The sequence below is a fragment of the Blennius ocellaris genome, assembly GCF_963422515.1.
Source record: "Blennius ocellaris genome assembly, chromosome: 18".
NCBI classification, from domain to species: Eukaryota; Metazoa; Chordata; class Actinopteri; order Blenniiformes; family Blenniidae; genus Blennius; species Blennius ocellaris.
Window position 1 is genome coordinate 4,771,473 of NC_137667.1, and position 26,812 is coordinate 4,798,284.

The following is a 26,812-nucleotide window of genomic DNA, read 5'->3' on the forward strand; positions in this document are numbered from 1 at the left end:
CTGTTACCAAAAGTGTATTGTATGAATATCACATCCTTGTCGTCCACACAGTGTAATTATTTTTGCTCAGGTCATTATATTTAAACAGAAATGCCACACATTGGAGTTCATGGGGCCCGAGTTCAAATCCTAGTTGTGGCACAAACTGCACCGGGAGCAAACAATTAGCCAGGTTTAGGGTGCAAGTTGCAATAACTAACAGTAAAAGGAAGCAGCCATTTTACAGAAACGCCAGAAAAAAGGAAATCTGTCAATCAACCGAGCATCATAGTTATAGATAATGATAATAAAAAACATAACATCACTAACAATTGAGAAAATCCAGCATGTTGTCAAACATACTACAACCAAGAATGCTTTTATTGAAGGTTCGTGAACACAACTATTGTTTTGCATCTTTTGCTGGACACTGGAGTATTTCTGTTAAATTAGACAAACACGGAGCTTTAAACCTAATAAATACCATACAGAACTGACGCGGTCCTCTTTTATTCATTCTGAGACGACTTTCCTTGTGGAGGCGCTTTCATGCATCTGAATCCCATTTGTCTTTTGAGGCGACACAAAGAATTTCAAGCGGGTATCTTTGTGAATTGGATTTTTAAAGTTTTCCTCTGATAGCGGTGGTTAAGTGAACCTTTGAGGACAGAGCAAACTCAATTTCTTTGGAGACGATCAAAGCCCTTAGGAGGGGACTAATGTCGGTCCTTATGTGTGAATACTGATAGGCAGCGCCAATCGGCTATCACAACGGATGTTCATGAGAGCAGGATACCATCGTCTTAATTTTTAAAAAATCCAAATATTTTAAAATATGCAGTCAAAGGAAAGGTGCCGAGGTCGATAGATTAGCCATCAGAGGACTTTCCCATTCATGTTAGGGGCCCAACATTTGTTTAGCATTTAGCACCGAGGGCCAGACGATAACCAGGACTCAAGACTGTTGAAGTTCATAAAGACGTAATGAAGCTTAAAAGGAAAACTCATCCAGAGTGGTGTCCGTGTAGAGCGAAGAATCCCTGTGTAAATGCGGTTTAATTTAATATTCCTCTCTGCCGAGTCCTATTATCATACAGCTGTGACGACCTGAATCCCATAACAGACTCAAAGGGTATCTAATTGGTGTCTAATCTCATCAGTTTAGCATGTGTAGGAGTTCCAGCAAAGTACAATGGCTATCCCTCACTGTGCATGTGATATGCCTCCTTGCCCTGGCTGTTGTCAGTCATCAGAGTGCTGAACACACACGGCAGCAACATTATATCAAAGGGTAGCCCAACTAATAAGTTCCAGGATAGGGCCTGTGGGTTGCTTGATTAGCTATTTTAATTTAGTTGCTTTAGTTGTTAAATAAATGTGATGCTCAGCCCTCATTATATTCAACACTCCAAACGCAGCAAGGTTAGGATGGAAGGAAACAGCATGTTGCATAAATTCGAGTGTATTGATGATAAATAATAACTGCAGTAAGCTTTAAAATTCTAAGCACACGTCCACCTCATCCTGCAAAGCGGTATGAATTGTGTGACACTTGCATTCTCATGAAATTCTCATGAACTAATATTGATAAGCTGAGGGAGGAAAGGCAGGGAATTGCACCACTGTTTAGTGATGATACGCTTTTGCTCTTCGCACACGTACACAGATCTCAGACTGCGATGGTGAATTTTTCATTTCGTGCACCATGTGGTTAAATATTACATCTCCTGTCAGATGGCTCTCACCAGGTGCATATCCATGGTGTCCTCTCTCCATGCGGAGGGTGATAATTCACATATCAGTCAAAAAGGAACCAAGCGGCGTAGATCCTTTCCCTACACCCTCCATCGCTGCTTTACATCGTGTGCGCATGCATGCGATTGCTGGGGGCGACAGGGCTTTTCCCCCCCAGAAGGCTCTCGCGCCCTGCTCTGTATGTGTGCGGGGGCAGGCACGCGTGTTGTAGGCTGACATGTTCAACTGTCCTCGGCGCTGCCGGTGCATCAGGGCATATCTGTCTTCTGCAAAGAGGGCACCACAGGCACCATCATCCCACTGGCCATTTACTGAGCAGCAGAGAGGAGAAGGACGGGAAAAGATGGAGGCCCCGGATGAATTGTGTCCTCGGTTCTCCCCCCCCCCCCCATGACAGTATTTTTCCTCTTTGTTTTTCAGTCAATACTTAGTCCAACGCTTCCAATCGATACGGTTTGACATTACATAACCACTTTATTGGGTTTGTGTGACACTGACTCATCTGGCTGGCAATAAAACAGAGTGGCAGATGGCGAATCCACAATTCTTTATTTATTTCTTTTGCTTTCTTTTGCCATTAAAGTTGGCGTTCTTTGTTTAGAGCGTTCACGTTACGATTTCAGTCTTAAATGGCGGAACTTGCAGATGGAATGGCTTTGTGTGCTTGGTTGCGTGCGTGGTTTACTACCACTACGATTTAATGATATCGGTGGATTGCAGCTGGGTGGACATTCGAGGATATACTCACCAGCTGTTCAGAGACTTCTCCATTTAAGGCGGTTCTTTTCACACACGATCCCAAATCTGAACTTAAGAGTAACCTCACACCATCTCTTTGTGATAAACATTTGATTCAAGCCCAGTTTGCGCGTCAACGTTTGAAGTGACAATGCATCGTTTATTAAAAGATTCATGTTTTCACGGCAACGAAGAATTATGTCAATCTACACCGTTTCATTGGCTCCGAGCACCATTGTCTTGTAAACGAATGCCCAAAACTCAACTAAAGGTTTGAATTTTCACTTTAAAAGTAGGACCTACAGTATTTTAGTGTTTAATTTCAGTAGTTAAAAGGTAATGGCAATGTGCATGCTACTTTGTTCTGTTTGCGTTAGTTTTCTATTTTTCCTGTCTTCTCACTGCTGCTCGGACTCGCCAGATATACTTCTCATAACCAGAAGTCATTTATGAAATATCATCTGCATTTTTGCACTATAATTTCCTGATACAAATGTATGAACAAGGTTTGTTCTGCCAAAAGCAACAGTGATTCCTGTGAGTTTACGCTACCCTAACCTTGGCTCGCCCATCCACTGCTGAAATCTATTCCTGTGTTGGATAATGTAGTATAGAAGCTGTATGAAGGGATAACCTTGTGCATGAAATGTTTGGCGATTCAGCAACAAAATAATGATTTCGGTACAAAGTAGAGAATGACATGACCAGGACCCAAAAATTGGCACCCAGCCAAGCCTCAACGTCCTTAAAGTGAGTTTTGGTATGTCACTCCCCATTAAAGGAGGGAGTTTGCAGACTTGTGCACACATTGTGTGAAGCAGAAACAAACTGGACAAAGGTCCGTTACCTTTTAACAGATGCCATATTTAGCTGTAGTTTATTTTTTTTTTCCAGCTTATTCCAAGCTACACAGACCCTTTTATTGGCTCTGGCTTAAAACTTAGGATGCAGATCAGAAAACGGCATTGATCCCGTCATCTGACTCATGGCGAGAAAACAAAATCGGTTTATTTCCTCCCCCCCAAAAAAACCCATTCTGTTAAACCAGGTAGAGAACCATGGCTGCGTGGGGACTTCATTTGAGAGGAAGCGACAGAGGGAGTGGAAGAGGGAAATGGGGAGGTAGTGACACAGCAGTCGAGAGAAGTGACTGATCTCCTTAATTCCAAGACGCAGGGACGGGATCATTTATTGATCTGGACATTTCATTAAGTGCCTGTGCAAAGTGTCACATCAGGTGACAAACAGCTATCTTCCTTTCATGACCCAGAGACCCCGAGGCCTTGTGTCACCATGACAGCCATCCCCTCTCTCTTTGTCTCCCGCATTGTTTCCCATGTTCCCTCCTGTTTGCTTTTCACTCTGTCTTTTGCCTATTTTTGTGCTCTACAGCTCAAACTCCCACGGCAAGCGGCGCTGTGAGCTGCTGCTTGGCTGAATTTCTCACGGAGCCTCAAGTTGAAATGAACAATATTCCAAACTACTGTGGCTAAGACGCCTTTCTTTGTATTTCCTGCATGGGTGATTAAAACTAACTGTTCCAGTACAGTGGAAAGCGATCAACTATCATGTGTATTTTACACACTGAATTTAATTTATTCCTGACACGTACAGTGTTTATCCCTGTGGATGTGAACAAATGTGAGAAAATCCCAGTCCATGTTCGTTACATTGATGTGGTCATAAATGATCATTTACTCATCTAAGATGAAAGCCATGAGTAGGAAAATGTTCAAAATCAACCTTTAAAACGCATCTTGGATGTAGCTGGGCTTGATGACAATGTGATATATATTCTTAATTTTCCTCCCATATATGCCCCAAGTTTAATATTCACAGCGATACTGCTTCCTCAACAAAGCGAACGCACCGTTTTCAAAAATCATTATTTATCCATCCCCTTAATTAATGACTCTATTAAGCTTTAAAATTGGGCTTCTCCCGACCTGTGTTTAGTTGGTAATTTTCGGTTTCTTTCTATGCACGCATTTCCAAAGAGGCGAATTTAAATCATTACTTTAGTTTAGGTTATCAGGGAGCATTGAATTGGGATTTGTTCAGCAGTCATGGCGGGGGACATACAGCCTTTTGTATTGTGTTAATTACAGCTCAGCTGAATGATTTAGAAATGGCTGAAATCCCCTGAGAGGGATATGGTGGGGGGGGGGCACATGAAGAATAAGTTCTTACGCTCAGAGCAGCATAGCCAAATTAGTGTTACGATTTAGATTCCTGACAGCGACTGTACCGAAAGGGAACTGTCAAGAATGGATTTCAGCCCTTCATTTTTTCCAACTGTTGATGGGTATTTGATGATGAGCAGCGTTATCTGTCCCCCGTGTGCCGATATACAGGAACGTCTGCTTTGTGTCTGCTGCTAATAACAGGTTCTGACAGATGCTCTGTTTTGTGGGAGCGGCTGGCCCGCTTGGCATAGATACAAGACAAAAACAACTGTATATCCGAGTGAAATAATGTATATTGTGACTTGCAAATTTATTTTATGTTTATTGTACCACCATTGTTTTATTACTGCCATCAGCAATGTCAGGAGAAATGAGAGACCCTTGTATACTTCATATTATGCAAATAATTCCCATTAATCACAGTGAAAAGTGGAAGGAGCTGTCTTTGTTTCTTTCCTCGTGAACAGAAAGAAACAGTGATACCTTCTCCCATATGAATAATGATGATAGTGTTGTTGAAAATGAAATGGTGACATACGAACCATTGGGATGCATTTGAAAGTACAGCGTTGTGTCATGTTAAGGAGCAGCGTGACTTGTAGACATGATGGGTAACGGCTTCTTCATAAACACCAAGCTGTGTATCGTATGCGTGGGTGTAAAGCCGCTTGTGTTGAGATCGGACCACAAGTCTGAACTCTGATGCTTCTCCCCACCAGTCGCAGGCGATGGGTGTAGGGCCGATCAATACTTCATTAATGGTACAACACAGAGGCCCCAACTTGAGTCGATTCCAACGAGCTGGGTTGACAAAAAGCCGAGTGGGAAGCTCGGATGTGCCCGTGGCCATGCTAACGATACCGGCACGCTTTGTAACGTGGTGTTATCCATCCATTCATATCAAACTTAAGGTAGTGAAGTCAAACCCAACTGATGATAAATGAGGGCAGTTTGCACTCTGGTTTTGGACGCTGAAAACAATGTTGTTAGTGTGCTTGGCCATGAGTTGGCGCCGTTTGGTTTTGTAATGAAATTACACGTGTGCCGAGAACAGTATGTTACAGTGGCGAGAACACAGGCATTCATATTACCAAAGGACAAAGTTAGATTGCTACCACAGGTAACTCTTAGCTACTAAACTACCAAGTCCCAGGAGTCATGGCACGCTGGAGGCTGCCATTGTTGTTAGTTTCCACCTACTCACGCCTGTGGAGAAGAACTGATGCATGCACAGTAGTAACATTTCAGGAAAGCTGCATTTTACTGTGAGTCGCAGTGTTTTGGAAACGAGCTACCCTGGGAGCCATTTTAAAAATAGTCCTCAGTGTCCTTGAGTACTATTGGCGCGCAGACGGACACCCAACATGCGACAAACGTTTTCCGTTTATACTTGAAAACAGGGCCTGAAGCGCATGCTTTTGGATTGTGTAATGAAAGCCGAGCACTCTGAGAAAATCCGCAAACACACACACACACACAGAACATGCAAACTCTATATTGCTATGAGGCGAGAGCGCTAACGACCACAAGGCTGTGCGTCCATGCAAACCATCCGGTAGGTCGCTGCACTCTGAAATTGGTTTCATTTGACAATTTTCCAATTTTATTTCGCATATAAAATATCTCCTTTTTTGATTGAACACATGTTGTTACCTCATTTAAAAAAAAAATTTTTTTTCCAGTTCCAACACCCGGATGCACATCTTGAGGTGTTCCTCACTGCACCAATGCTGAATGAACGGCGTGTGGGCCGTACGCGGTGTGAAAGAGCACGTGTGATGAGGCTGTCGATCAGACTCTGGAGCACAGTACCAAGTTAGCAGCGTAGCTCTGTAAACACAGCAGTGGCGTGTGTGTGTGGACGGTGTAGGCTATTTGTCAGTAAATAAATGCTACACCACCTTTAAGAGCCAAGCCAAGTTCTCACGTCGCGCCACCTGCTGATCCCACCTGTTTGTTCATTTGCAGGTGGCGGGCAGAGGCGTCCTTCGTGCGACGCCTTCCGACTCTCTTTCATAAAGTGCGGAGCAGCTGTTCAGCTTGTCTGTGCCATTTATCGCCGGAAATCTCGGGATGATTTATTTTTGCTTGATTGAAGGAGATTCAACCTTCAGGCAACAGCATTTCAGGCCCACGTCAGTGACTCCACCCTCGGCCCGAATCGGCAATGTTGACAAAAATGGGCAACTTTGATCACTGAGGGAAGCAAAACTCTCATTCTTACGAGCAGTCGGTCAAAATGTGAACCACAATTCTACCACAAGGGTATCTTCTAATCTGTTAATGCACAAGATTTTTTGCAATTAAATGTATGTAAGTAATCAAAATGTGACTGGCGTCTAGTTCAGGTGTGGGCAAAGTGACCTCCTGCCTTCCATTATGAGTTAAAATTGGACATTTTATTCTGAAGGGAATGCAATGCAAAAAAAACAAGACTGCCATTTCATTTGGTTTACATCACCGGTGTGGAGCATAAGTCACCTGGGACAAAAATGTCCCACAAGAGGCTCCAATCCAGTCCACCATACCACTTTGTAAACTGTAAAAATAATGAAAGAAAACACAGATTATATATATTTTTTTTATTAACACATTTCTTAAGAGTAGTGGACGCAACAAAAAAACCGAGACCCGAGCTGAGATGTCGGTGATGTTGCCATGACAGCGAGCAACCTCTTGGCAATGAAATAAGCCTCAAAGCCATGATGTCCCGGTGAACTTGTAAAAACATGCATAATGCAACAGGTTTGGGGACATTGCACTGTCTTTTGCACCGGAAGGTATTCAAATTAGCTTCATGTCGATATTGTAGACATTTTCCATCATCGCTGTTTAGTTTGTGAGAGTATCGACATCTCGGTCATGTGTACACTGCACTACAACAAACAAACGAACCAAAAAAAAAACCTTAAAAAGTTTAAATTCAAATCTATTATGGCACTATTTTACTGTTTTGGCCCCTTTACGATGAAATTGGACTGAAAGTGGCCCCTGAATTTAAATGTGTTTGACATCCCTGCTTCACATAGTGACAGTTAAAGTATTGTGTAGAAATGTGAACTTAAAGTTAACAATAGCTACTTATAAAAGAGACAATAGTTATTTGGTTAGTAACTCACATTCTGCTCTGATCCGTTCATTGAGTTTAAGTTACATCAATTAGTTGAAATAGTTTGGTCTGAGTAAATCATACATTATTCAAATATTTTCAAATGCACATGGTTCTACATAGGTCATGTCATTTCTTTTTATATATATATATATAGTTTATTGCATTTAAAACTAGTTTCTCCTGTATGGGACATTTTTGCCTGCGAGCAGCGCATAATTGCATCTCATTTGTTGATATAATGAGGCTCCCAATGTGAAGTGAGATCCTCTACACAGTGTGTGTTTTATGTATAAGATTTACAGTATTAATGCTGTGTTTTGTATTCATGTGATAGCGAACACTCAAACTACTCTGGTGATCAGAACTCACTGCTCCTATGTCTATTGGCTTGTGTCTGATGTGTATCCAAAGGCCATGAAAAACACAAACAAACAAAAACAAAAGTATGTCACGGACCACAAACGATCTGAGCGGAGGCCACAAAGCTCACAAGCTATTAGTCGGTCACACCTGGTGACAGGAGTGTCAGTGCCTGGTCGGATAATGTTACCACTTCATCTAACCCCTTTATACATACTATATAAATCACACAATTTCCTGGTGTCATTTCAGTTTTTATCATCATTATGTTTCATTCAGAACGCACGCGGATATTGCCCCAATGAGACTCTCGTCCCAAATTCTATTCATGTCCAATTGTTTCTGCAATCTGTCAGATTTGAGACTCTAATATTTTTTCAATTTAATGTCTTGTAAGCATTGCTCAAAGCTCTATAGCCGTCTTATATTCAACGGCTGTCGCCAGCCTTGGCTCGGTTGGATGCTGCTGTGACTAATGCGCGCACGAATCCCATGCGGTTATTAAATAACACATGTAAACACACAAACAAAGCCATCTGTATATCCACGGATTTTCAAAGGTATTTTGTTTCCCTTCATCCTGAAATTTTGTAATATATATCCCTGCATGAGTGTGCCGCAATGCTGCGACGGTGTCCTAAATGTGAATTCAAAGGATAGAAGGTATTCCCCAGAGGGAAATAGAATCTCATTCATTGCCGTGGATGTACGCGCTCCACACTCCGTGTCCCACTCCAACGCTTGAATAGTATGCACACATTTTAAACTGCGAGGACGGTACCGTAAATAACACGAGATCAGTTCTGCTCTGCGTGAACCGGACTAATTTAGACAGATGAGAACAGCTGAAACGCAAAACAGCAAGAGAAAGGTCTTCGCGCTATTTGTTAATATTTGTTTCATCGGTGAAGATTGTTCAAGCTTTGTAGTCGATCTCTCTTTATCATTTTCTGTGTTCGGCCTTGTGTTTCTTGTATTCCGTTGTATTAATGCCCCAGCTTAAAGCCCATCCTGAACTGCAGAGTGCCATTCAGGAAGTGGAGAGGCGAGATCAGATTTACTGTTTGTAAATGGACGGCCGATATGAAATGTGGCCTCAATGAGATGATTACATCTCAGTTAAGAGTTTTTATTTGTGGTTTGGTGGGAATAACAAGTTTAATGGCCGTTGGATGGCATTCTAAATGCATGCGCTGGGCCTATACCATAGTCCATTATGACCTGCGATGCTATATATGCGAGTCTCCCTCTTGAGCCAAATGTGACTGAAACGAGTTTTAGATTATGCCATCACTTTAAAGACCCATGCCCCTCTGAGGTTTTGAAAGCATTTTGAATCCTGCACTAAAGGGAGAAGCTCATGATTGTTTCAGACGGCCATTAAAAGGAAGGACAACAACTATCCAGTAATATGAACAGAGGAGGCGTTTTAGTTTTTCCTTATTGTATGCAGTGCTGGTGAACAGCCATCAAAACCGGTGCCTCAGTTGGTCGAGCAAGTCATCTTCCAATCCCAAGGTTTCCGGTTTGATTTCCCCGTCTACTGCCCCAGATCTCTGAGTCCTTGGGCAAGATGCTGAATTTCAAACTTCTCCCAGTGGAGGTCAGGCATGTTTTATGGCAACCATTGGTGCGTAATGTTAATGGCTGAATGTGACCAAAAGTGTAGAGGCTGCAGATGCAGTGCGAATGGGCCAAATATTGAAAGTCTGTTTTCTTTCAATCAAATTGATTTAATGTCTTCTTTCTTGACTCCTCTGGACATCTGAAGATGAACACTAACATACCTTCCTTTGCGTCATAGTTAGTTTTATTCAACCTACAGATAATAACCCTGTAATACAACATTCAAGTTTTTAGTTTAAAGTAGTTTTTTCTTCTTCTTCTAATTCTTTTCGGTGTTTAATCTTGTAGGAAAAGTGGCGCCGATGAAGCGAAACAGTTGCTGATGTTTGGTTAGTAAATGTTGCTTCTGACCGCAGCATTGAAACCCCAGGCCGTACCAGGCGGGAGTGGAGCACAGGAAGGCGACCGTGATAACTAACACACGCCACACTAGCTCTTCAAAGTTCCAATAAGCCATATAGAAATGAGTCCCGGTAATGCTGACAAGCCCATGGGGCTCTTGCTGGTTCAACTGCGTGAACAAAAAACGGCGAATCTTTGTGGCTGTGTGCATCCGTGGAAAGAAAACCATTTGCCACAATACAAAAAGCTGTCAGTTTTTCATTCAAAGTTTTATTCCTCTGATGATTTTGCACAGTTATCCCTCTATTTGTCATTTATTTCTTCTCCGCTCGGTGTCATCATGAGCAGCGATCCGGTTACCCGCCACTGTGGGATTATTAAATAAAGAAATCGGTGGATCAGAAAAACTGATGCGCAGTTCTACCCAAAGGCTTTACGAGGGTATTGCACTCAATTGTCCATCAGTGTCACCCAACTGATTTATTTATTTAATACTCGCGAGTAGAGCAGGTTGGATAGTGGCCTCCTGGGGCTCTGAAGAGAGCGCTCTGTGTGCGTGCTTTGCAAGTGTTCACGCAAACTGTTCAGACAACTGTGTGCGATGGCAACTTCTGCCACTCCATAAATCTTGTATGGGTTAGGCACTTTTAATTATTACAAAGTGCTCTGGTTCTCTTCTTTCTAACCCCCCCCCCACACACCCACACACACCTCCATCAGCATATCCCCCCTCTGTGGTCGACTCTTCACGGTCTAACAATTTCCATGCATTATTTAAGAGCTGACTATGACAAGTCATTTGCCGCCATTCAGACTCACCTTTTCCTCCCCACCGGAGGAGCCGTGCTGGGGGGGAGCTGACCTCAGCGAGACCTCGTTCACTAAATCCTTCACTGTTTTGCTTTGACCTTTTTAAAGGGGGGGGGGGGGGGGGGGGGGGTGTTATCTTGAAAGGGTTAATAGGTAAATAATGGGTCTGCAGCAAATGTGCTACCTCACATTTTTTTTAAATTACATTCTTAACAAACAAAAAGAAAAATAAACGCTCGTTTCTTTTCATGTGGCTGTTTTTAATAAAGGTTCCCCCCCCCCCCCCCCCCCCCCCCCCTCACTCCCAGTTTAAAAACATGAATGTACAACTCAAGGCAGGGAAGTAATATTTTCTCAGCAGAAATTGAACCGAGCCGAGCTATGACTAATCGCTGGACATTGCAAGGTGACAGTTGTAAATGAAATACTGAAGGTTGAATAAAAAAAAAAAATGGTCAAAACTGAGTATTCTCACTAAATGAGAAAAGGAAGACACACACACACAGGCGCACACACAGAACTTTTACTGGTGGGATGCCACTACACAGAAATGCTCAGGATGCCTTACTGGCTTTTCTTTCCCTTTGTTATTTCTCCGTCCCTCTGCATCCAAAGTCTTCCACTTACAGCTGAGCTGCCACCCCCATGTGCCAGCCATGCCTGCCTGAAGAATACAGATGCCTGCCTGCTCTCTAGCAGACCCTCCAGCTGCCTTCTCCTTCCGGATCAGATCAGGGGGAATCAAACATGAAAGCTGCGTCCCGTCTTTAAACTCGCTCTGCCTGCAGCTCCTGTGCCCACTTGAGAGATTCAGTGACAAGCGATGGCCAGTAATGGGCGGGCGCTGGGCTTATTGTCCGTTTGAGCCTTCAACCCCAGTCGCATCTTTTACATTGGAAAAACTCCACAGTTCTTCTATATTAAGTGTGTTAAACACTGCTATTCTGTGGTGACATTCATGGAAGTCTTGTGTGTGTGTGTGTGTGTTGCATAAGTAGTTTTTATTCTCTCCTGTGGTATGCCGTCATTTCACAATGATCGCAGCTCCAGTTTCGAGAGGTATCCATTAGTCCCTCAGTGCTGCAGCATACCTAGACTGAGCACTGGTCGGGCACTTGTGTATAATAAATGGAGAATGCACTAAAAATTTCAAGGCAGCTTTTTAAATGCGTTCCAGTGTGAGCTTAAATAGCCAGGCTGGATGGATTTCACTTTTCGAGTCAAGCAGATGTAACGTGAGAATTTAATTCTTACTGACAGGAGGAAGACAATGAGAGGTAAAGTGGAGCTGCTGAGGGAGTCTTGGTGAAATTATAATACTGCGAGCTCTGGCGCCTCACTTCTGTGGACATAGATTCAGTTGTTTTAGCAAGGTGCAAGTATCCCCGAACTGCTAAAATATACAGTGTATGCCCGAATGTGGCCACTGCATCGGCATGTGCAAGTGGTTGTTCTTCACAGCATTAGCTGGCGTTAAGTGTACCGCGTCCCTCGCTCCCTTGTGCTGGCTGGGGGCCGATGTTAAATGTGTGGCCATTCATTAGGAAGTACCACGAGAGAAGAAAACATTGCTCCGAAAGAGGTGGGTCCAAAACCCATAGCGAGCTTTGCTAATTATCCCTGCTTTTTGTTGTCTTTTTCGAGGAAACCAAATATAACCTCCAGTCCCTGTGATAGCTTTCCTGGCTGCTCCCTCCCCACTGTTGACAAGTACTTAAACACCAGGTTTCCTTTTTCTACCACCGTCTGATGCATGTACAGTGTGCATAATCACATCTTTGGAGTGGAAAGATGAAACCTGGCTAAAAGCTTGGAGGGAATAGAGAGAGTGGGAGAGCAGGAGGAAATTTGACAGGAAAACATGCAGGCATATCACGATTTCTTGTCAGAGTTTTCCTATTTTTATCTTCGTGGGGAAGGTGGCACAGGTACGGATGATGATACTGTAGAGACACAGAAGTAATAAGAATGAATCTTGCATGCGGTTCTGTATTATTGCTGCTGGATAACCGAGGACCTTGGATCATTTGGCCCCTCCCCAAAAAAACCAAGCATATGTTATTGATTTTGCATAAGATCCCCATCAGGCAAGTTTAGAAAATTCCACTGATCCCCAACAGAATTATAAAGGCCAAGACTTTATGGGATTTAATGAGTCCACTGTGATCTAATGGCCTTATCTGCAGCTTAGCTCATTTATACATCCACAACCTTTAAGTTATTGCCTTTCTACCGTTTTAATTTTTTTTTTTTAGGTATGCTATGAAAGGACAAACCTCCTCTGTCGAAGAATTACCAACAACTATGTTATGTCAAAACTGTGAAATGTACTTTTCTTTTAGATGTGACAAGCAAATAGTTTCTTTGGGGCTGTGTCTTTCTGATGGGTCATGGTCGTGTCGTACATCGTCGGCTTCAAAACCCTTTTCAAGAAATGCGACTGGTGGTGTTTCCCGGTGTCTTTGCTTTTCCTCACATGTTCTGCCTTGCGTCTGCCCTTCACTCTGACTTTGCTGCTCTGCTCTGCTCTGCTCGGCATTGCAGCGCCTGCCTCAGAACCACAGTAAATGAAGGCAAATGCCTTGAAGTTTCACTGCATTTAGTATCCGCGTCGGCTCGCTGTGACACTTTTACTGCACTTTCAGAGCGCGGGCTTTGGTTTGCTTCTTCCTCTTAAAACCCCAAGCACCATCTGTCGTCATTAGTGTCCAACATCCATGATAGAGCAGGACTGCTGTCTCTGTCTGCCTCTCCCCTGCAGTCTATGTCAGCCACTACCCATTTCTCTTTGAGGCTGGCCAAGTGTCCAGATTTAAATAGGGTCTCTAAAGATATGCTTTGACACTGTGTGGAAGGTGTTTTTTCTCTCTCCCTTTTTCTACTTGTACAGTTATTGTATTTTCATCAGACATCAACGCTATGTCTCTTGACCTTAAGAAGAGATATGTTTGGATTGATACGTGCTCTAACTACAGTGGCTATATTTACCTGTATGAATCTGTCGTTAAGAGGGTGGCATGTGTACTTACACAAGCAGAGTTGCAACTTTGTTGATCAACCATCTGAACTAGTAGCAGTAAAAAATCTCGGATTATAAAATCTCGGACATTTCCCATTTTGATTATCGGGATCAGAAAAGTAGTCGCACATTTTGAAAGCCCAATTTAAAAGCCCAATTTAAACGTTTTTTTTTCTTCTTTTTCTCCCTCTTCTTTGTTCTTTGTAGATCACGTAAAGAGGAAGATGCGCCGGCGACCGTCTTGGGGGCGAGGCATTATACGCAAGAAGAAGAAGGAACACAAGAAAGGGACCGAAGAGGAGGAGGAGGAGGCCGAGGTGGAAATGGCGGGCCCGAGCGACTCGTGTTTGACGCAGGACGAAGAATCATCGTGCGATACCACCGGCCCCCAGCCCAACGGCCACCTTCCCCACCTCCCCTCCACCGAGGAGGAGAGCTCCAACGAGTCCCCGGTCACCATCCCCGCCAAACCCCCAGATGCCAATGAAGTCAGCGAGGAGCCAACATCTAAAGAGGAGGAGCCCACAGCCGAGGAGGCAGAATCTGAGGACAAAGCGAAAGACGACGAGCCTCTCTGCCTCGACGACAACTCGCAAACCGATGGCGACATCGTCGCCCAGGTAAAACGGGCCGACGCCCAACCGTCGAAGGAAACATCCGAATCCTCAGATGCAGAGGTCCTGCCGAAGCACACAGAGGGTCTCCTGGTTCCACAAGTGGATTGTGTGAATGGAAATGAGTCATTGGATAGCTTGGACTCGCAGAACCTCAAAACAGGCAACGAGGCTGCGATAAGAACTCCTCTGAGCGAGGCTGAGCACTCGGAACAGCCCGACCAGGAAGAGCACAAAGACGTAGATGAGAGTAAACCCACTCAGGAGGTCCATCCTCAAGATGACTCGACAGTAACGGAAACGACCGATGAAGGTCCAGATAAAGAAGGTAAGACAGGCGGAGTCCAACTGGCCTTTAGCAGTCCTTGATAAGCATTTACAACAGCATGGCGCTTCTTGAAGAAGAAGCTACATCAAAGCTGCTTGTTTGGTCTCGGTATTAATTCTGATTGTACATTAGCAAAATGATCGTTTCATCTATACACATCCAGACAGTGCGTTAGCCTCCACTTAATTGTAATGATGAATTACGTCTTTGATTATCATCCAACTCTTTCAAATTATCCACGGTGCAGCTTCTGAAATGGGACATAAGGCATGAATAATGCAACGCAAATGATACAGAACATAAAACTATCTGAAGTAGATGATAAATTAGTTAGAGAAACAGCGGGGGCAGACTCCCACCTTCTGATGGGCACAAAGATATTTTTTGAAAAGGTTTCCAGCTTTGTCCGTCTTCTCCAGAACTTCTGAGCGTACATTAATGCTTTTGCAATTTGGGGGGGTGAGTGAGTGAGTGTTTGATTCTGGCGCTGCAGTTTGGCTTGCGAACGAGCACAGGCCAGCTGGAAGAGCCGAGGTAATGGTGCTGATAAAATATGGAGAAGCTATCACAGGACCGCATGATCAGACAACAGAACACAAACAAACTGGAGCCCTTTAACCGACGGGCAACTCGGCTACTCCGCCCATACTCTCATCACAAGCCAAGCCCGGCCTTTTGTTTTCATCTTGGCGTTTTAGGAACGCCGTTATGAATGGATAGGAAAGAGGCCAGATGTGAAAAATCGTGTGCTCGGTAGCTGCTTGTGTCTTCAGATAGATTCCACCGCTGCACTGTAGTGACGCATTAATCTTGCAATCACGGCAGTTTGAATCTATTTTTACATGAAATTCTCAGATTGGTAGTTTAACCCTTCAGAGAGAGAAAAAAAAGGGTCTGAAATTTAGGTGGCCTGGTTATGTGACAGAGGGTATTTTTTTCGCCGCTATCGCACGGTTTTAAATATTTTCATTCTTGGACCTTGGATTCTTCCATCTGTAATGCCTTTTCTGTCTATAGATGGTTCCAGAGTGAGGTCATGCCCTTCGAGCCCATCTGAAGACTTGAAAGCATGTGCAGAAAGGACAGAGGAAGAGCCTCCACCAGTCCCTCCTCATCCTCCAGTTGTGGTCGACCACCAGCGACTTCTGGTAAGTATCTGTGACCAGTCGCAGTGCAACAGTACATCAAATTCTCACTTTATGGGTGCCTCGGTTCCACAGATGTTCCCAAAATGAATAGAAAACTACAACGCAAACTGCTTCGAACTATAAAACCTGTATGTGATCCTCAAGCAATTTTAAAACGATGCTAATAATGTGATTTAGTCGTCCCTCTTTGAACCTTCGACTCCCTTTAATCGACGAGATATCGCAGTCGGGGAAGCGCCAGGTGTACATGATTAAGTTAATGACGCCTGAATTCCATTTAGTGTTGTCGTAGTCGTCGTCGGACTCCCCGTGTTGTGCACGCCGCCTTGTTGTCGCGTTGTACCCGAGCACTTGAACGTGACAGAGCCATCGCTAATGTTATTAGCTGCAGCTGAACTTTTGCTGCTAATGATAAGCAATTCTCCGAGTTAATTATCCCAATTACACAGGGTGCTCTTAAAGCTTCGAAAGAGAGAGAGAGAGAGAATGTATAAAATAAAACTTCTTGATTTCCGTGAGAATCGTCCACAGAGGAGAGAGGAGAAATTCACAAGAGAAGTTGCTAATGTGTGTTTGGTGCATATTATAGCTGCTTGTTTTTTGCATTTTTAAAAGTCTTCGCTCACTACTTAGCATCAATTTCAGTGATGGCATGCAAGTATTTAACCCCCCCCCCCCCCACCCAAAAAAAACCAAATCATTTATTTGCTCCAGTATAAAGTTGAGTCTTTTTCTAAAAATGGTGGATTTTACGTTTGATCACACAGTGTGATATCAGCAACTCATTTGAGGCACAAATCTCTTTTGATTACATAACTCTACAATTGTCGAAAAAGTACAATGATTGACTGATGACTTGAGCTTTCAGTGTTACTGCGTTTTCGACATGACTGACTCGCTCATGGCAACACATCTTTTCTGTGATTGTACCGTCATGCTCACTTTCTCTGCTTTCAGGTAATGTCTAAATTTAATAGATAGAAACTGTGAATAACTTCTGGGCATGTGAACGACAACAAATTCTGTCAGCTGCAACAGGAAAGGAGTATAACAGTAAAAACAAGCACGTGAGATTCTACTTGAAAACCATTGTTGTCAAACTGATTTTAATTCAGATGCCACATACAGTGCACTTTGACATTAAGTGGGCTGTACGGGTAAAATAATGGCATTCTAATATGTGAATGTGTAGACATTTTAAGAACAATTTTTGTTTGTTTTAGTGCAACAAAGTATTCATTAGTCCACATTTCATTCATCACATGACAAACCTGAAATTTGAATAAAAGAACTGCATTTTCAACAATATTATGCTTCAGTTCACAGAGTGCTGTACGACTTACAGAGACAGAAAGCATTTTGCCACATGCAGCTCGAGATTTCATTGGATTCCGTACATTCGACACCGTTGCTTTAAATGTCACTCAGAATTATATTATGAGAATTACCATTTGTAATTTATCTTTGAAAAGATCCATATGGTTCTCATGGAGCTCCTGAGACAAGCTGTACTACAAACTGTAACAAAACGTGTCATAATACACTCATTTTATCCGATTTGTCAGATATTAATATTCAAATGCATAACTGAATCATTGACATGCTTCTATAAGTGCTTGTAATTTGACTCCCGCCTCATTGTGTCGGAAGTGACAGAGCTGCACCTAGAGCAGGTGACTAAAAATACTTTTAAGTTTTCCCTAAATATGTGTTACTAATCATTTTAAGCATCACTAAAACGTAGCGAATCATAGCGGAGCCTCTATTTACAGAAGTTTTAGGATTATGTTTGCTAATATTCAAATTTTTGGGTGAGAAATGCTCCATTAGCCATTCTCTGGCAAACCACCGTGGTTTTAGCTTTTTAAAGCCTCGGTCCATGCCACAGCACCGTCTCTCCCGATTTTACACGGTCGGAGTCTTAATTCAGGCCATGAAGAATGGAACAGCTGGGGTGGTTTGGCATTGTGCACAGCTATATGGATTAGAGGTTTAACATGTAGTGTGATCTGTATCAAAGCACTAAGCTGATGACACAGAGGAGAACATTAAGATTATAACATAGTCGCACAAAATGTCCACGGTTCTTCTCCTACATTGGAACACATTTTAGAAATAATGACACAAAATTTAAATAATTCAGCAAAGTCGACGATGCCTCAGATCATAAGGGAGCGAAAAAGCAGATGTTGACGTGTCACCTCTGATTATTAGCGTGTATTTATTTCAAAATGTTCAGGGAGAAAACACTAAAGCTATAAAGGGGGGGAAAAAAGAGAGATTTTCAGTAAATATAAACACCCCCCCCCCCAACCCCCCACATCCGACCAGTAAATAAGAAAATCTCAGCAAAGAGACTTATTAGATGCAGCGGAGCCAGCTGTGGCAAACTGTCACATTTTGGAAGTGGTTAATTAGACTGTGATTATGTAAATGAGGAGGTATAATCTAAAAATGTTGCCAATATGCTTTTGCTTTTGTCACATTTAAGCTCATATTGGTGCTTGTTGTTGTAATAATGTTGTTGACAATGCGGGTGAAGGGGCTTTTTTGGGGTTCCCCCTCCTCTTTTGTAAAAGGAACAGCTGTGGTTTATTTCTGTACTTGCGATTGGTTGTTTATTACGTCCTATGGGCTGTTAAGTTACCTTTTGTGTGTGAATGTTTGTATGTAAATGAGGCAGGATAAATGAGCCAGTGTATATGGGACTCAGTCACAGTGGGGTTGCAGTCAGGATGTTCCCGTCGACTAATCTGCCGACTAGATGAACATTTTAATTGAGGCAAGTCGAGTAGACTAAAAAACGGGGGGGGGATTTCTGAAAACGGTCAACTTTTAGCACATTTCACAGTTTTGTTTTGGAAACATTGTACCTGTTTCAGATCGTAGCCTCTAATAATAGTCCTCAATAACCGTATGCGCTTTTAAATTGTTTTCAAGTACAGAGCTTTTTACGCCCTCCAGTCCTCTGAAGGTTATAATTTAGCGTCGCGGCACTGAAGGCTGAAAATATTCCATTGACAACCTGCAGCCTTCACCTTCAACAGCGTTAAGTGGAAGCATACCTTGCACGGTCATTGTCGTGGTGAGCCGTGTCGCATACTCAGACTGGATGGGATCACAGTGTCTCTGGGTAAACAATGTCAAGTTGACATGAAACAGTCTCGCTCGCAACACCATCTGCAGCAACTTTCGTTTCATGCGAGGTATTATCTGAGCGCTAGTTGACTTAATTCGTTTCTCATCAGGCACTGCCACTGGGAGGTGGATTGCTATCTGACTGCTCTGTAGCCCTGACTAGTGGCAGGTTGGCAACGTAACATTTTAAAACTGTAGTAATGCACTAATGCTGGGGTGTTTTTTTAGTTCTGGCGTCACATACAGCGCATTTTGATCTCGAGTGGACAGGGCGGGTAAAATAGAGAACACTCTCTAGTGCAAAATACGGTGAAATGTCCACCAAAAAAAAAACCTTCTCCTCACCCTGACGGCTAGCTAGATGGCAATGACCAATATCTCAGTTCATCATGCTTCTTGCGGACCGATTTTGTTCCACAGAATTCATATTTGATACCCCTGTACTCATATATCTGGGGTCGAGAGGTTGAAGATTTAATAATTCAACCAAGTGTTCGCGCGAAAGAACACCAAGTTTTCTTGTCGTTTCGACTGAACCCGCAGAGTTAGCTCAACTTGTGCTCTTTGAAACAATGACACTGAGGAAGAAAAATACCACATCACAGGAGCTGTATGAAGCTCCTTTTCAGAAGCCTTCTCTACTTGCTTATAACGCATCCCTTTATGTTTGATTCTTTGTATAGCTTCTCTGCATAGTGAAAGGTTAAACAGAGCACCATATGAAGAAATGGCAATATCCGTCATCATTTCATGTGGTGGAAAATACACAATGGGAAAGAGGTTTAAGGTACGGAGGATGGAGGAGCGCAATCATGGGTGACCAACCTTAAGCTCCCCACTAGATCCATAGGTCTGTTCTCGAGCTGACGCTGTCACACTGCCCTTCTCAGATGGATAACTCCCAACTTCTTAAGCTTATCCCTCCTTTCCATTCATCCCACAGTTATGCCAGTGTCTTTCAGCCTCCCCCTCTCCCGCTTTTCCCGAGCATCAACATTTTCTCCCGCTGTCAGTCCAGAAGCGGGGTGCCAATTACAGTGCGAGACCATTTTCACATCTCTCAATCAACAGGTGTTGTTCCTGCAAAGAATTTGAATGAAACAAGGCTATGACTCAAACATGAGCGGTGTCTCTCTCTCTCTCTCTGTTCCGCCGCGCACGCCAAACTTGCTCCTCGACGTGTTCAAGTAACGGAGAGGCGGTGCACGAGAAGCAGCTGCGCGCTACTTTGCACTGTCACGCCGGGGTCCCACCTAATACCCCAAGTGTAAATTGGAGCCTCGGCTCAGTGGGCTCCCCTGACAGCACTTCCCACTGATCAGATGTGGGGGTTTGGTTTTAGGGTGCTCTGTGTAGTGTAATTGGTGTAAAAGAAGTGCTCGTCTGACATGTGCTCACTCCTGTCCTCCACGCTCAAAAGTGGCATCCAACTATCAAACCATTATCTAGTGGCTTTTAGCCGCGTCCCGCGGGTAAGATGGGGGTGTGGGGTGGTGGGGGGTGGGGGGTGGGGGTTCGTATCTTCTCTTGCTGAACCTGACCCCTTCCTTCAATCTGATTGACGGGCGTCTTAGTTGGCCCGATTATAGCGCCTCAGCTCTCTGCCCCTCCGAACATCCACATGCCGCACTAATCTGGGAGGTTTATTTGTTAGTAGGGGGAAAGAGAGAGATATCTTAAAGAAACAGATTGTGAAAAGAGGGGACTGTGAATAATTGCTTTTTCATCCCGGGCTTACGGAACAAATTGAATTTCCGGTGCGCGGGATGAGAGTCACCATTTAAGCAGATATTTGCTGGCAGGACTGGGACTGGCACGGTGCCGGGTGTGTGCTGAGGCCCACAGTGAGTGGCGCACTGTTCCTTCTCCCCTCAGTTGTATTCATTGATTGTAGAGGGCTCATTATTCCTGACTTTTAACTTGATGGAAGAGGCTCTGAAATCTCTTTGGAATTAAATACCATCAGAGTGTTATGAGTTTGTTCATAGACCCTGCACTCAAAGCCTGTAGGACAGAGCTGGTATTATTTCAGTATTCACATCCCGCCTTTCAGAGCCATAGCACAGTTATTTGCTCTGATTCACTTAGTAAAATCAAGTCCTGTTATTACCAGTTTTCACTGAAACGATGCTTGATGCTGTCTGGATCAAAAAATAAATTCCTCAGCATGAATAAATAGGTCCTGAGGCTTGTTTCTATCGCTCCTCCAAAAAATGTTTCTTAGTCTCAGCTGTTTTCTTTCATCAATAATCAGACACTTGTCCACAGATGGGCTAGGAGAAGTGGCGCTGAGGATTGCAGATGAGAATTCAGTAACAAGAAATCCAATCTGGCCCTGCAATTTTTCCTCCATCTTACCCAGAACAGGCGGACTACTGCCTGCTCTGCTGTTTTTCCTTCAGCAGCTGCCGAGGCAAAGCTACCGTTTCCCCTCGCTGGCACAATATGGAGCCTCAGCTTTTACAGCATGTCAGGATTTCCTGTTTTAGACGAGCCTGTCAACAGAAATGGGCCTATTTCAGTTTGTCATCTTCCTTCTTTTTCCAGTGCTAATAGCAGCAGGAGCCCCTCTGGCAAAGCCCACCATGCCACATGTCTGTTCAAAACAGATCAGCCTAATAGCACTGCCGGACCACTGTTTGATTGTCAATAAAAATAGATGGCATTTCAAGTACTTCTTTTATTTCCATTTATTCCCTCTGATGGCCTTGACAGTGTTGCTATCTGCATGTAATTGCACTCGCATACCTCTGCCTCTTGGCCAGGCACGTGAGGGCCATTTGTGTCAATAGCTCACACAACATAAACACAGCAGTCTCTCTTATTCCCTGCATATTTTGTAGTAGTTTGCACTCCCGCGGTGCCTTCTGGGTGATTTATTATGCCCCTTTTTTTTTTTTGCAACCGCTCGCTCGCGCCTCACGCATCTCACTCAGCCTCTCCGTTTATGTAAACTAAACGTCGAGATCACGTGGGATTTTTGTAACCGCTGATTAGCTATAGCGCACATGGAAACTGTTATTTTTAAAACGCTTGGCATCACTTTTGTCAACCAAGCTGCAGCCACCAGGGTGCATCCCGTGCAGCGTTTTGGCACATTGAAGCATAAATAAATACATTTAATATGGTATTATACGTGACGGTTAAAAGGCAGGGTAGGATTCCAAGTCATATTGGGAAAGGGTTAAAATAGACGAGCTAAGTGTTGGGAATACAATCAGACATGACTCTCAGGCCTGTTTGTTCTTTTTATTTACTTCCTGTTTCCAATTAAACTGTGTATTTTAATAAGGAACCTGAAAGTACGGTAATGGTAGTAATGCGTTACAAGCCTCATCACTGAATGCTCAGACTCCCCTGATGACAAATCTCCTGTAACACTCCAAAGCTGCAGTGCTTATTCATATGTATCCAGCTCACCCAAGTCTCTTTCTCTATAGACGACATATTCTCATATTGAATAATTGACTGAGAGAGAGTGAGAGAGAGAGAGAGAGAGAGAGAGAGAGAGAGAGAGAGAGAGGCTTAGACCTCCTTCAACATGACTCACCGTTTTAACACTTTTCCATCCAAAGCACACAAGTTGAGGGACACACTGCTTGTTCTACACATGTAAAGGACATTGTATTGATTAACCTTTTATTTCCCTCGAGGTCCACTGTAAGGCTTAATCATAGCCCTTTTTTTTTTGTTTTTCTATTTGCTTTCTGTCCTTTTTTGGTTTGTTTTGTCAACATAATTTTGCAGGGGTATGAGGAGGTGTGTTTGAGGCGGTCTGTGCGAAGCCGTCGCTTGGCCTTCTCCTCCTTTATTACCCACCTGTCGATATTGGCTCTCGGCTGTCTTGAGTGTGTAAAGTATTGCATTGCTTTTCCCACAGCCTGTTTACTAAACAGACTGTTTCTCACATGCTTATAGTTTCTGACTCTAATCTCCATCATCTGCTACACTTTAGGCTATTCTTTTTACATTTCTCACGAGTCCTACCGTGGATAACTGTACTCAGATGTTCCGATAGTATATTTCTGTCACAGCCTTCCTGCGATTACAATTTTTATGCTTTCTTTCATTTTTCTGATGTTACTTTTTTTTTTTTTTCAATTCTTGAATAAGCCTTTCTTTTTTTTTTCTTCGCTATAAGATAAAGTTGGGACTGCCCGAGCCCGGCCAGTTAATCGGCGTAGCTGGACTCTCTTAAACCAAATTTGAAGATGTATCAGGAAGCCACCTCTTAAACTTGGATTGACTTTTTCTAGATGATAGCCAACGAATAGATTAATTCTTCCCCCCAGCCAAGATACCAGCACACTGCCTCTCAGCGGCTCATTGATTAAACTTAACTCTGTTACAGATCTCGGTGCAGCAGCCAGTATACCAAGACTTCAATTATTTAACATGCTCTATACGTTGTTTCTCTCTTCTTATGGCTTGTGTCGGAAGGCGACTGCATTCAGTGTCTGAGTGGCCGAGTCACAGATTAAAGTGGATTGTATGTAGACAGGAGCGTGATGTCAAAATGCGGAAAGGTAGTAATTTCCATAGCATTTCTTTCAAAGCCATGATTAATAAGCAAGTAAGGCCATTCCGCCTATAATTTATGACTTTATATTAAATCACATGGTTTAGTATAGGTCCTGCACAAAATACCTTACCAGGTATTGAATCTCTTTTCTTCTGTGACTGTACAAAAAAAAAAAATTAACTGCTGTCAAATGACTTGGCATTTTCTTGCAAAATAGTTGAAGGCAGCCATTACATATTTAAGATGAGCTGTCAAGCCCAGTGGGAGTTTTTCACGTGGCAAAGCTGCAAGCGAACAGTACTTCATTTTTATGCGCTGTGACCATGGTAATGTGATTTATCGTGATTGTCCCTGACCCTTGTAACGCCATCAATATTGCATTACCTGTGTGACCAAGTACCCCATAAGCCCTATTATTAGCCACAGAGGCAGATTTTTTTTTTTTTTTCTCCTTCTTTCCCTCTCACCCACTCCTATTGACAAAGTCGCCACTCGCTAGTGCCACCTCCAGCTTGTGGCCTCACAAAAAGGCTTTTGTGATGGAGTGGTATCCACTCCCTCCTAACAGCTGGTTCAGTTTGTGTCTGCGTGGCTTCCATCACCGTCCGCCATCTTTCTTGGGTTAACTACTCGGTTGCTCTGCAATGTATTGGAATGGGATCATCTCTGTTGGTTGTCTTCTTCTCTTATCAGTGGAAATTGGCTGCAGTCTAAGCGACCTAAACTTGGTTGGCCCAGGTATACTAAATAGACGTATAGTAACAAAAAAGTCAAAAAAAATCTATAATTCATTCATTTGTTGGTGTTTGAGACAAAGATATGTTCGTTAAAATAAGAAGACGGGGTTTGAATCGTTCTCTTAGAAGCGTATATCGGAGGCTTAATAGTGTCCCCAGTGAAAGGGGCTGCTGGGTTTCAAATCCTTGTTTTTTTGTTTTGGTTTTTTTTCCCCTCACTGCCTACTAACCCTTTCCTCTCAGTCAGTCAAGAAGGAAGTCTCTTTCTTTGTCACACGTAGCTAGTAAAGCACGGAGTGATCAAAGCCCCTCTGCTCCATCACAGCCCAGCTCAGCCTGCATGTGGGATTGTTAAGAGCTTGTTTGTTTAAGAAAAGGTTTCCTTTGTCGCACACCCAAAGCTCAGAATGACGGTAAATTCAGTGCATCACGTTCACATTTTGCACATCTTGTAATGATGCAAATTATTTTATATAGAGATATAAACCGCATCCGCAGACGGGACTGAAGGAAATCAGGGGGGGAAAAAACCCCCCAATTATGTACAAAGATAAATTAAACACATCAAAAGATGAATAGAAGCATTAGAGCCTGTAAAAGTGTGTTAAGAGGGAAATGTGCTTCAAAACACATCCCCGGATCTGATAAAACATGAAAGTACCATTCAGAATATACTCTTTAACTCTAAAAAGGCTCATAATAAAATTAAATGTATCTCTTCTTTGAAGATTGATTTAAAAAGCACACACAGATGTCGCCAGTTTTTAAAGAAACCAATAAAGGAAAAGCTTAAATGGTGACGTTATGTATATTTACATTTGGGCACTTTAAACTACTTTTAAGTGGACATGTTTATATCAAATAATAGCTGGATTGATTGAATTGTTTTGCCATGGGATGAGACGAATCCCCTTTTTTCTAATGGTACAGAACAAATTAATAAACAGTATGCGACAGAATTTACTTTCTATATTTAAAAAAAAATGTAAATGCTTAAAATTCAATCCAGAATCCTTCTAAGCAACCAACAACCCACTTTAAGATCAGATGTCACCTGTTGAGTCGTGACGGTAATGCTGCTCCATGTACCTCTTTTGTTTTGCCGCCCCGCTCACATCCATCTGTGGTCATAGGAAGTATTGGTCTGGATAGAGATGTGAGTTAAGATGGAGAAGGAGAAGATCGAGCTGGGAATTTAGAGCAGGGTGAGGGTAAATGGCCCATGTCAGTGGTAGTCTTTAACCCACGGGATTACCGCCCTTTTGTGTGCTTTGAGCTCACTCCGTCACCGAGCCTGTGTAAGACACACTCACACCATTTACCCCACACCGTCGCCGGCATCCTGATCAAGCTGACAAAGGCTGGGAAGTACACTGGAGCAATCAGCTCGCCCACAGCAAACGGAGAATAAAGTGAGGCGGATGCCGAGAGGGGGGGGGTGAAGGCAAAAGAAAAGAAAAGACAAATACAGTGGAAGCAAAGGTTGTTGTGCAAAAAGTGCCTTTGTCTGAAATGAGGTGGGGGGGGGGGGGGGGGGGGCTCAGTAAAACATTGAAAATGGCTTAAGGTGAGAAGATGCACTATAAAGGAGGAAAGGTGCACTATAAAATACTGAAGTGCACTTAAAGCAAAAGCTGGAAAGCGTAATGAAAAATAGAAAGAAATGCCCTGGCAGCGGGATGAAAGGAAGACCTGAGACACACCATACATTATTACGCATGTGTGATGGGCTGTAATGATGCTAATTAAAGCTTTTATGCATGTTTTGTTAAAATTGGCGTCTGATTGTGATGTGCTCCATTCGGCCTCTCTCCGTTTTTTTTCTTTTAAATGTTTTATATGAGTTCTCATGGCTGGATTGAAAGTCTGAAACCGGAGAACTCCCCTGACGTTGCCGCCACCGCTACTGAAGAGGAGGGGAAAAAAAAGACGCCATAAAATCTCCTCAGTATGGAGCAGCTGATGGCACTTTTGAGATAGCGGTGATGATTATCACTTTGCATGAATTCGGAGTATTACAGAGATTTTTTTGGGAACGCTCCCTTTATTCATCAGGGGACACAAAGTTATTACATTGTCCAGGTGGAAGCTCTTATGCAAGAGCGTAATACAGGTGTAGCCACCTATATATCCAGATTGAATTAAGCAAGTGTGAATATTTAGAAAGTATAGCCGACTCCAACTAATGTTTTCAGGCTGTTGAGTTCTGTGTGATGTGCATTCATTGGCAGTGGAGCTGAAAAAGTATGAAAAGGGAAACTTTTCTCAGAAGTAAGGGAAAGAAAGTGCCGTTTTTCTTCATTTCTCATCTTCATTGACAGTCTTAGAATATAAAATATTGCGCTGTCTCAAGTACCAAACCTTTTACAAAACATTTGAATAGATAATAGGATTATCA

At 43.1% G+C, this 26,812-nt stretch overlaps 1 protein-coding gene across 1 annotated transcript in view; it reads left to right on the top strand.

Moving 5' to 3' along the window:
• atad2b (ATPase family AAA domain containing 2B) overlaps positions 1-26,812 on the top strand; it is a 70,650-nt gene that overhangs the window by 33,928 nt on the left and 9,910 nt on the right. The window contains exons 25-26 of the mRNA XM_080514171.1: positions 14,135-14,869; positions 15,887-16,017. Of these exons, the coding sequence (XP_080370297.1) occupies positions 14,135-14,869; positions 15,887-16,017 (866 nt within the window). The remainder of the gene's footprint in view (positions 1-14,134; positions 14,870-15,886; positions 16,018-26,812) is intronic.